Source organism: Numida meleagris, chromosome 10 (genome assembly GCF_002078875.1).
Source record: "Numida meleagris isolate 19003 breed g44 Domestic line chromosome 10, NumMel1.0, whole genome shotgun sequence".
In the NCBI taxonomy this organism is placed as follows: Eukaryota; Metazoa; Chordata; class Aves; order Galliformes; family Numididae; genus Numida; species Numida meleagris.
Genome location: NC_034418.1, coordinates 1,048,695 through 1,059,619, shown reverse-complemented (window position 1 = coordinate 1,059,619; position 10,925 = coordinate 1,048,695). Strand labels below are relative to the sequence as shown.

The window sequence follows — 10,925 nt, the reverse complement described above, 5'->3', positions numbered from 1 at the left end:
CAGGGGGTGACCCCACCGCAGAGCCCCCCGCCACGGTGACAGCGCCCGAGGACGGCGGCACTCACATGTCCCAGGAGAGGCGTGCAGCGGGAGCGGGCCTGGCTGGGCGCATCGCCTTTGTTCCTCTCCCATGGACGGGGAGCAGGCAGGGACGGCTCACAGGCGCTTGGCAGCGCCCACCCCGGCCGCTCTCCATGGAAACGCGAGAGCCATGTGATTTCGGCAGGAAACCACGGCACGGCCGGCGCCAATGGCGGATCCAGCGAGCACCTCCCCTCCGGCCCTCCCTCGGGAGCCGCCGCCGCCACCGACGGACACCGACACCGCCACTGACACCGCCGCCGCCAGCCCCAGGGTGAGGGCGAGCGTCCCCGAGGCCCCCCCACCGGGCTGTCCTCACCGGGGACGCGGCGTTGGATGGAGCCCCACCACGGCCGGGCCACCGCCCGGCCCCAACCCCGTGCTGGGTGAGAGAAGGGAGGCGAAGGGGCGCGATGGCTGAGGTTGGTCGGTGGTGGAGACCCAAGGAGCCCAGCACTGTGGCCGTCCCAGCGGGCGACACCCTGTGTCCTCAATATCCTCTAATGTGGGGCTGTGGGGGTGGGAGAGAAGAGGCTGCCCATGCCCAATGGCAGGAAGGGCAGGGGGGACCCTAACCCTAGCCAACCCTAACCCATCCCAACCCTAACCCATCCCAACCCTAACACTAACCCGAGCCAAGCCTACCCCTAACTCTAACCCTAACCCTAGCTCTAAGCCTAACTCTAACCCTAACCCTAACCTCAAACCTAACCCTGACCCTAACTCTAACCCTAACCCTAACTCTAACCCTAACCCTAACTCTAACCCTAACCTCAAACCTAACCCTAACCCTAACTCCTCCCAAATTGTGTAGCTCTCCTCTTTGTCCTAGATCACACTGAACTAACCCAGTTTTAAGTGGGACTGATGGCTTTCCAGCCCCAGAGAGACACCCGTGCTGCAAGGACAAGACGGCGCAGAGCTTCAGCGATGCAAAAACCCTAATTAGCTGATTGCCACAGCTCGGAGCTAAGCAGAGCAGGGCAATATCGGTGACAAGGAAACCGCTGTGCCAAGGACGCCCTGCGAGGAGCCAGGTGTCCCAGCGCTCTGGCTGGCCCCGTTATCTGCAAGGAGTGGTGAACGTGGCAGAGAGGACAGCAGGTCCCTTGGGTAGCAGGGTGAAGGCAAACCAATGGGCAGACACGGAGAGAACTGGACAGGAGCGTGGGGATTGATCAACCCAGGGAAAGCTGTGGCCTCCATCCCGCTTGGATGGCCACCACAGTCAGGGCCACCGTGCCAGCTGCTGTCATCAGACCGCAGGTGTGACGGCATCCATAACGGGTCATGCAGGGGCTGCCTCCCACCTTGCCAACCTCTGAAAGCTCTCTAATGGCAGCCAGGTGCTCAGGGGAGCGAGGCTACCTGGGCGAAGGCAGCAACTGTCCCCTGCTGGCCTGCACAGTGTGTTACCGTGGATGCTCAGTAGGTTGTACGGATGGTCAGTGGGGTGCACAGATGGCCAGTGCTATGGATGGATGGTCAGTGAGATGATGGATGGTCAGTGGGATGGATGGATGGCTGGGTGGGTGCACCTAGCTGTCCCTGTGTCCCTAGGTTTTGGGGCAGCAACCAGCCCAGGACTGGCCAACAAACGGCACAGCTCACCCCAATGCAAGAGGTTCACCAAGTCCAACCCCACCATGCCCACTGATCACATCCCTTGGTTCTTGGACATCTCCAGGGATGGTGACTCCCCCACCTCTCTGGGCAGCTGTGTCAGTGCCTCGCTGCTCTTCTGGAGAAGAAATGTTCCCAGTACCCAACCCGAACCTCCTCTGGAGCAACTCAAGGCCATCACTCTCACCCTACCACCATTACCCAGGAGCAGAGGCCAACTTCCCCTCGCCACAACCTCCTTTCAGGGGTTGCAGAGCCATGAGGTCTCCCCTGAGCTCCTCTTCTCCAGACTGACCCATCCCATTCCCTCAGCCGCTCTTCTAGGACTGTGCTTAGATCCCTCACTGCTCCATTCCCTTCTCTGGATGCCCTGGATGTCAGGTCTTGAGCCACGTCCTCTCCCCTCTCTGCAGAGGGCACAAGGCCAGAGCTTGGCTCCGTGCCTCCCTCCATGTACACCCTGCAGCACTGCATGCTCGGCATTCCTGCTCCGTGCTGGAGCGGTGCGGGACGGAGCCTCCGGCCCCCGAAAACCTCACAGCCACGATTTCACCCTCGGTGTCCCGGAGCAGGGTGCCATGCGCTGCTGCAGCTCTCCTGGGTCCCCTGGTTGGAAAGCAGAGGAGCAGGACCTGGGAAGGAGTTAACAGAGGACGGAGGTTGACTCACAGCTCCGAGCTCTGCTGGAAACCTGGCCAGCTCAGCCAGACTGCAAGCTGGCACCCAGGGCACGGCTCTGCAGCAGCGCTGCCCTCCCCTCTCCCGGTTCTCTCCTCTGCCCCATGAGGATGGCAGGAAGCATCCCCAGCCCTCGACAGATTAACGCAACGCTGGAATTGCACCGGGTCTGTGTCGTCAACCCCGCGCCGTAGGAAACATCTCACGCCCCGGAGTAATCACTCCGAAAGTATTTGTGATTCACAGGATTCCTGCAGCCCCTGCGGGCCTGTCCCACGCGGCAGGAAGGCTGAGGTCATGGCCGAGCTGCACGCGGCTCCACGCGGGGTTGGCACCGACGGGTTCAGCTCATGGCATCGGGCAGAACCCGGGCACGGCCGAGGTGTCCCCCAGGGATGCGTCAAAGCTCCCCCCTTCGGCAAATAATCGCTGCCCTCCGGATGGAATAACAACAAAAGCGCTGGGACATGGGTCAAGGAAACAAGAAGGGGTGAGCAAGCTGCAGGGCCATAGGAAGCTGCTGTAACTGTCTCCTGTCCCTGCTGGACTGGCACTCCACCCGTGGCAAGGCGCATAAAAATGCCATCTTGCATGGTTTTGATGTGCATGAGAGAGTGCCATGGAGCAAGGAGGTTTCTTAGGGACTTTAGCACGCGGTGGGGACAGGCATCGGGTGGGATGCTGGTGGGAAGGACGGCAGCTCTTTCTGCCGGAGTCAGGGCAGAGCTGGCCACCTTCCCTTGGCACACCAAGGTGGCAGGGTTCCTGCATGTGCGAGGCATCCCCACCCTGGGTGGCTCTCCTTCCCCAGTGCCGTGAGCAGGGGGACAGGATGATGTGTGGCTTGGGGACACGGCATGTCAGTGGGGTTGCGTGGGGTCCCTGCCCTGCACCCGGCTCAGGGACACGGAAGGTGCAGGAGCTCTCCAGGAAGCCCCCCCAGCTCCGCTTCCTTCCCCTCCACCCACATACACGTCACCACTGAGCACTGAGAGCGGCGGTGTGGGCACTGCTCAGTCCTGCCAGGACCCAGCAAAGGACACTTCTGGATTTGGGAGCGGTGGGGACAGAGGCCGGAGCTCGTAGGCCTGCTCTGCCTCCCAGTGCCCCCAGCTCTTGCTTTAGTATCTGCTTCCCCACACGTCCCACTCCTGCTTGGAGGAGGCCCTTGTCCCCTCACTCTCCATCTCCCAGAGCAGGAGGGGAAGCCCCCAAGCACCTTCTTGGGTCCCCCCCATCTGAGCCCCCTCCTCTCTGTGCCTGGGGCTGGGACGCAACACCAGGCGGCACGTCGGAGCCGCTGGGAACAAGCGATGTTCCCGGATGGCATGCGGCCCCGACAGCGTTGGCTCTGCTTTAAAGAGTAACTTTATCCTGTAATAACAAACAGGAGGAGCCAAGCTCCTCCCCAGCACCGCTTCCTTGGCTCCAAGGAGGGGGACAGTGGAGAGAAAGCCGATCTGAGCTGCCAAAGTGTGCTGCTGGTGGGGCCAAGGATGCAGCAGGGGATGCTCAGTGGGAATGACCCCTCCAGCACAGCCCCTCCTGCTGCGGGGCTGAGCACGGCACGCCCAGCCCTGAACCACTGGATCTCCTCCACCATCCCCATGGCCCCCAGTGTATGAATGGGATCCCTCCTGCTAGAAGATCCAACCTGCCATGTGCCCAAGACCAAACATGTCCCCCATAAAGCCAAGGGGACCTGCCCAAGTTTCTCCAGTCCTGAGGGACGTGGTCAGCGGGCACGGTGGGTTGGGTTCTGTCCAGCTCACAGTGAGCAGAGGCAGCAAGGAGGGAACCACGGACACCTCCACAGCACAACAACCCCAGCATCCTCTGTCACTGCAGGGAAGTGCCGGGAAGGAGCCCTTGGGACACAACGTGGCTGGGGAAGATGCTGGTGCCCAGGAGGGCTGACGGCGCAGGGAGCAGCAGGGCAGGCAGCAGTGGGATTTGGGGAGCTAACAGTAACACAAAGATAGCAGCCAGTAGCCCCAGCCCCACGGCTGCGGTGTTCAGGAGGAAGCCCTGCTGCGTTATCTGCTGGTCCCAGAGCTGCCTGGGCCAGACTGTGCTTCCTGCCCGGCTGCATTTCTCCCACAGCCAGCACCCTCCTCTGTGGCAGGCCCCCGGGTGACAAGGCTGGGAGCAGTCACCGGGACCACGGTGCCGTGGATGTCCCCACAGTGACAGCCCTGCTGCCCCAGCTCTCTGTCCCATGGGCAGTGCGGGAGTAGAGGGAGATGCAGACTTACTCAGGTCCCGTCTGAGGTCCCTGCACTTCTTGCTTATTCTGCTCCTGGTTCTCCCCGCTCCAGTGAAGCTCTGGAGCTCCAACACCGGCCGTGCTGGCTGTCCCTGTCCTCGCCGGCTGGTTTCTGACCTGCCTCCTGCTGCTGCTCCACCTCCCGGCACTGGAGCCAGCAGGTCGCACCGTGGAGCAGCCCCGTGCCACCCCCACTCCCCTCTTCTGCTCCTCTCCTCCTAGAGCAGCATCGCCATCCATGGCGTTCTTGGCCCCCCCGGTGCAGAACCTGCCCTTGATCCCCATCCCACCAGGACTCCCCGTGTCCTTCTCACGCTGTCCTGATCCCTGGAGGTGTCCCACCCCAGCTCCTGGTGCAACAAGCCTTTGTCAGACCAGGTGGGAGACCCTGGGAAGTGACCACCTTGCAGGACAAATTCCTTACTTTCTCTGGGGCCGGATCATCTTGCAGATGTGCATCTTGCAAGATGGGCAGTGCTCCATGCAGTCCAGTTTGCACCTGTCCTGTGGCTAAAGATGGAACTGGGAGATCCCATTTAAGCTGCTGAATGCAGCTGGATCCTAAATCCTCCCTGCTCTGTCCCAGCTTGCCGCATTCCCACAGAGCCAGCGGGGCTGGCATCGCAGCTGTCCCCTCCTGAGCCCTGGGGACAGGACACCATGCTCTCCTTGCTGCCTCCCCATCTCCCATGGCCTCTACGGTGGTGTCCTCCTCCAGGACAGCAGCAGCAGGAAAGGGCAGGTGTGGAAGGAGAGCTCTGGAAGAATGAAGAAATCAAAGAGAGCCAGCAATCCGTTCCCTGGTGAGCAGGGAGGCAGTGGGTGCGACCCGGCTCCGTCACAGCGAGCAGGGGGAGCGCGGGGCTCTGACACTGCCCAGAGCCAGGAGATAAGGCTGACACAAAGGGCAAAGCCAGCGAAAGGGAGTGAGCAAGGCAGGAAACATCAGGCTGGAGAGGAAGCGTGGAGATAATCAGCTGCGTGAGCACAAACACCCGGAACTTGTGCAAAGGAAAAGCCGACACCGCTTGGCAAAAGCATTGGAGCAGGGAGACCTCACCCCTCACCAAGCCTTCCTGAGCGTATGGTACACAGGGACCCCCACGCCACCCAGGGATAATCCCAGCACCACTCAGCTTTGTAGGGGCAGCGTGCCTCTCTTCCCAGCCTGCCTGGGAGCCCCAGGAAGGAGGGATAAGCTCACAAGCTCTGGCAGCTCTCCTACCTGCAGCCATGGGAAGCTGGCCCAGGCTGGGACACAGCTGCAGGTGTTCCCTTTCCCTTTCCCTTTCCTTTCCAGTCCCCTTTCCAGTCCTCTCCAAAGTCTGGGCTGCTAAATGCCACTGGCTTGGGAGCACCTGGAGCTGAAAATACTCGCTGCTGTGACTCAGTGGGCTGCTGGGCAGGGCAGGCTGGGGCCAAGGCTTGTTGGAGGTCTCTAGGGCACAGTGGGGCCAAGCCACGGTACCAGCAAGGCCACCCGTGCCGGTGCTCTGCCTGACTGCGAAGGGAACCTGGGCAAGGGAGATTGGTTGGGAAATGGAGGGCTCAGGGGAAAGCTCTGGGATTTTGTCTCCTACAAGTCAGGTCGCTCTGCTCACCTGGTTTTGAAGGAGCCCCTGGCTGCTTTTCCCCATAAATCCCCCAAGGGGAAGCTCCTTTCAGAAGGGGAAGATATGGTTGGAAACATTTTTAAAACTGGGAAAACCCCCCTTTTGAGGCTGTTACCACCTCCTGAGCAAAATCTGGCAGGCCGGAGCTGCCCAACCCATGCAAGAAACACTGTCTCCTGCAGAAACCCAGTTATATCTGTTCTCAGCTTCTCCATCCAGAAGTGCCATTCCCATGCTGCGCTCCCCTTGGGACTGGATTTCCTATACCCAAGGGTACTGTGCCCAGTTGCAGCTCCAAAATGAGAATGGCTAGCTGCCTGGGATCACCACACTGGGCTGTGGCACTGCTGGACATCTCGACCCCAGTGCTGCTCACACAGACAATGCATCCAGCACAAAGTCCCACCAAGAGATTTGCAGCAGAGAGATTCTGCTGGAGCCGGGCATCAGGTGGAAGAATGGCAGAGAGCAGGCACATTGAGCAGGGCTTTGGGCTGCTGAAATGCCCACTGGGGCAAGCCTGCTGCTCAGACACACTGCTCTAATGGCAGGTTATTTTGTACAGAGAGCAGCTTCGGGCCAGGGCAGAGACGGTCTCAGAGAGGGCACTGCAGCTGGGAAAAGGTACAGGCACTAATTGACGATCGCATTTATTAGTGACTCAGATGCAGGGATCACAGCCTGCCCCACACAGCCAGAGGCTGAGTCCCAGGTAGGTCACTTACATGCCACACCGTGATGAGCATCACGGGGACTCAGGGTACACCTGGCACCGAGTTGTCCCTCGCAGGGGCTCACCAAGGAATTGCTTTGCCTTCCCAGTTGAGCAGCATCCCGCTGTGCTTCTCAGAGAGGATGGGCAGCACCGACAGCAGCCCCTGCACACTTGTGTCCACGGTCAGGTCAGCCTGCAAAGAGCATCAGTGAGGAGCAGGGCTGAGACCCACCAGAACCCAGGCAGTTTGCACCCGTCCCAATAAGGCTCCCTGCCCCCAGACTGGAGAGAGCCACAGGAGATGGGATGGATTGCTTATGTGGTAGGACAGTTGGGTATCTGCATGGTTTGGATGGAGGTGGCTTGGGTAAGAAGTCAGCTGCAGGCTTTGGGAGCAGCTCTGGGAACAAGACACACAGAGCTTAGCTGCAAGTGGGATGCTATGTACAGGTTTATCAACATCCCATGGTTACAGGGAACCCACCCCCCCCTCAAAACAGGGATCCTGCAGTGTGAATACCTCTTTCAGGATGAGTCCTACAAGATGGAGGTCTCATCTCAGCTTGTCTCTGGGACAAACTAAAGCCCTGTCCCCCTGAACAAGCTTTCTGCCATCCTCGGGTGGAGGCTCTGGCACAGGGCATGTGCAGATGCCACTTCCCAGGTGCACCCAGCAGAGAGGCCTGCGTTCTGCAGAAGCTCAGCCTGCACCCACCTCCTGGGTGCCCATGTCAGTTTTCACCCAGCCGGGGTGAAGTGCCACGCACAGGATCCCAGCCTCCCCATAGGTCAGGGCCTGGCACCTGGTGAGCATGTTGAGGGCAGCCTGGGGGAAGAAGGAAGCGTTAGAATGTGCCACGCACCGCCCTCCAACCCCAACTCTGCCTCAAGGTGAGGGAGAAAAACCAATGCCAGGTCTTCAGGAGATGGTGCACTGTGCAAGCATCCCCTAAGTGGGCAGGGACCAGGCATGGAGGTGCCCAGAGAACTCAGGTGGTACGTTCCTCCATCTCACAAGCTCAGGTGCTGCCCTAAGACCAGGTCTAGTAAGGGCCAGCTCTGACTCCCAGCTCCTGAGCCCCCATCTCCCTACCTTGCTGCAGCGGTACGAGATGACTGGCTTGAAGTAGGACTCAGGAGTTTTCTCAATGGACCCCATGACGGTAGAGATGTTGATGATGGCTGCCTTGTTGCAGCTCAGACCTTTTTCCTTGCTGTCCTGGGCAGCCTTCTTCAAGAGGGGCAGGAACGCCTGGGGACAAGCAGCCTGGTGGGTTCCCGTGCCCCCAGCTGGCCCCACTGACAGCAGCTGCTGCCCAGCCTTGCCTACAGCAGGGCTGGAAGCCAAGAGAGCACAGGGTGGGAGCATCATCTTGCACCATCCTCTCCCTCCCACAGCCTCATAAAACTTCATAAAGTCCTCTGGGACCTCCACTGTGACCAGAGAGGCACGTGGCTGAAGGCACAAGGAACAGAAGGCACAGACACAGTTACCTGGGCCATCAGCAGCGGTCCCACCGCGTTGGTCTTATACGTCTGTATCATCTCTTCAGAGTCCACCGTCTCCAGCGACACGGGGGTAAAGACGCCAGCGTTGTTTATCAGCAGGTTGAGCCCTGCGCCGTTCAGCTTCCCCTCCACAATCTTCACCGCATCGACAATTGCTGAGGGGTTTGCGACATCTGCAAGCGGCAGAGAATGGGCTTCGGTCCCATTTCCCCAGGCTTCTCCAGCTCCTCCCGGGGCCAGGGCAGCCTTGGGGCTGACAGCGGTGGATATTGCTGTGACCGTCTCTGAGAGGAGGTGGCCTGGCTGCAGGGGATGACCAAACCACAGCACACTCCAGCTCTCCCGGGTTTACTCTATGGGCCGCAATCCTACAGCGGTGCCTGTCCCACGACAGTCACTCTCAGCCTGACAGAGGGTCTGCTCACAGCTGGCCACGAGCAGGCCCACCGTTCCCCAGGGCAGAAGGGCGGTTAGATTTGTTTCTGAACGCTGAACATCCTTGTAATCCCTAGGGCTGGGGTCCACCCGAAGGGCCTGAGGGGAAAGTGCGGGTTAAGCTCCCGAGAACAGCCAGCATCCCAACCTGCGCTGTCTCTTCCCCTTGTGGGCACCAGAGGGTGCTGTGCAACCAGCCTAGAGCACCCAGGCAGAGACCCAGAGTCCCCAAAATCTCTGCCATGAGTGGGGTGGGGTGCCCTGCAAACAACCCCGTGGTGGCAAAGTGCTGCTGCGACAGTCCTGGGGGGGTGGGGACAGTCCCCAGAGAGACAGCCCATGGCTGGTCTTCAGAAGCTCCCCATCCTGCCGCCACGGGGAACGGGATACTGCAGCTGTGGGAGGCAGGGGATGAGGCAGGGATGGAGGAATTGGGCCTTCGGTGGTAGCAGCACTTGAAGCCAAATGTTGGGATGTAGAGCCAAACGTAGAGCCTGCGGTCAGGAAGGGGAGGAGAAACGGGGCCAGCGTGGTTGGTGGCACAAAGGTATCAGCCAACAGCCAGGGCACACCTACCCAGCTTCACCAGCACCAGGTTTGGGTGTTTGGATGCCAGATCTCTCAGCTCCTGTGAAAAGAAACACGGAAACAATCAGCAGGAGGTGGCTGTGATGCCAAGAGCGATGCCAGGGCACCCATGATCGCCCATTTTGAAGTTCGGGGGGGACTTCTCTGTATGCAAAGGGCACAGTCACAAGTTCTGGATGCTCTGGACACTACATCTCACCTCCCAGCTGAAATGAATCCCTCTGCTCTGAGCTTTCTTCTACTCTACCAGGTTGTGGACAGCAGAAACAAGACCATATACAATATGCCCAAACTGATTACTTTTAGAACTACCAAAAACGTCTCCCAAAGACGCTCACAGAGAATGCTACAGGGGAAGAAATTGTTCCCAATATCCAACCTGAACCCCTTCTGGTGCAACTCAAGGCCATCACCGCTACCACATCCCACCACCGTGGAGTGGGGGAAACACTGACCCTGAGCGTCACCATCGGGCTCTGCGCATTCCCACGTTACCCCTGGGCATGGGAAATGATGGAAAACGCTTCTCAGCAGCTTGTGATGGCCAGTGTGCATTTTTTCTGCCCTGCTGCCCAGCCGTCCTCCAGCAGCCTCTCACGCCAACATGTGAAGGGACACGAGGAGCGACAGCGTTCTCGTGGTGGCAGCGGCCGGATGGATCACCTCGGCCTCCTGCCGTCACCCACTTCAGCAGCAGCTGGTGCTGCTGGGACGAAAGCTGGAATGCTGGGGACGCTCCTGCGGTTCCTCCGCAGAACAACACGTGTCAGCCCCGTGTTTCAGCGAAACGAGGGTGGTACAATGGCTGCTTTCGGTCACCAGCGGCACCGACCTTGCCAAGGTCAGCAGCCCAGGGCTCTCATCGCAGCCAAGGCCCTGCGGCCTTCCCGCCGCCCTCGCCTCCACCGCCCCGCAGCCCCAGGCCCGCAGCCCACCCGCCACGGCCCCCGCCCGCACGCTGACCTTCCCCCTCGGCCCCTCGGGGTCCCGGCACGTCGCGAAGATGCAGGCGGGCGGATGAGGCCCCCCGAGCAGCTGCTTCACCAGCTCCAGCCCGATGCCGCGGTTGGAGCCGGTGAGCAGCACCGAGCGGGCCCGCACAGCCGCCATGCCCCCCGCCTGCCCTCTGCCCGGGGAGGGCCCAGCCTGGAACCTCCCTCCTGGGGCCCAGTGCAATGCTTCGGCCCAGCGTGCACAGCGGGTGTCGTTGTGGTGCTGGTTTTCGGTCTTTTTTTTTACACAAACATCAAAGAGAACACCTCTGGCACGAGTAAATAGATGAAAAAATCATTGTAAGTAGTAAAAAAAAGCCCTGAGAAAAGGGTCACCCCAAGCAGCTCTCACTGAATGCTTTCCGGAGTGTGTGCTGCTTGCTCCATTCTGGGCTTTGAAACAAGGCGTGAGTGATTTTTGGAAA

The 10,925-nt window shown here is 60.1% G+C and overlaps 2 protein-coding genes across 4 annotated transcripts in view; both read right to left on the bottom strand.

Annotated features, from left to right (window-relative positions):
• The window catches only part of RIPOR1 (RHO family interacting cell polarization regulator 1), a 23,172-nt gene extending 18,327 nt beyond the window's left edge, over nt 1-4,845 (bottom strand). Inside the window, exon 1 of one of the 3 annotated variants that reach the window (XM_021408003.1) lies at nt 4,638-4,845. Coding sequence is in view for 2 of the 3 variants with exons in the window: in XM_021407995.1 (XP_021263670.1) it covers nt 66-132 (67 nt within the window). In the remaining variant the exon portion in view is untranslated. Of the gene's footprint in view, nt 1-65; nt 241-4,637 lie in introns of those variants that run through there. The other 2 variants (XM_021407995.1, XM_021407996.1) reach the window with 2 other exon arrangements.
• On the bottom strand, nt 6,882-10,662 carry LOC110404124 (C-factor-like). Its single transcript, XM_021408095.1, has 6 exons — nt 10,472-10,662; nt 9,497-9,548; nt 8,471-8,658; nt 8,070-8,228; nt 7,692-7,802; nt 6,882-7,169 (listed from the first exon to the last, which is right to left on the bottom strand). The coding sequence occupies exons 1-6, from the start codon at nt 10,616-10,618 to the stop codon at nt 7,056-7,058; spliced, it is 771 nt and encodes a 256-aa protein (XP_021263770.1). The 5' UTR covers nt 10,619-10,662; the 3' UTR covers nt 6,882-7,055.

Coding starts and splice junctions, on each gene's coding strand:
- LOC110404124 (XM_021408095.1), bottom strand. CDS start 10,618: ATGGCGGCTGTGCGGGCCCGCTCGGTGCTGCTCACCGGCTCCAACCGC. Junction 9,549..10,471: donor CCGAGGGGCCGAGGGGGAAG/GTCAGCGTGCGG, acceptor TTCTTTTCACAG/GAGCTGAGAGATCTGGCATC. Junction 7,170..7,691: donor CTGACATGGGCACCCAGGAG/GTGGGTGCAGGC, acceptor TGCTCTTTGCAG/GCTGACCTGACCGTGGACAC.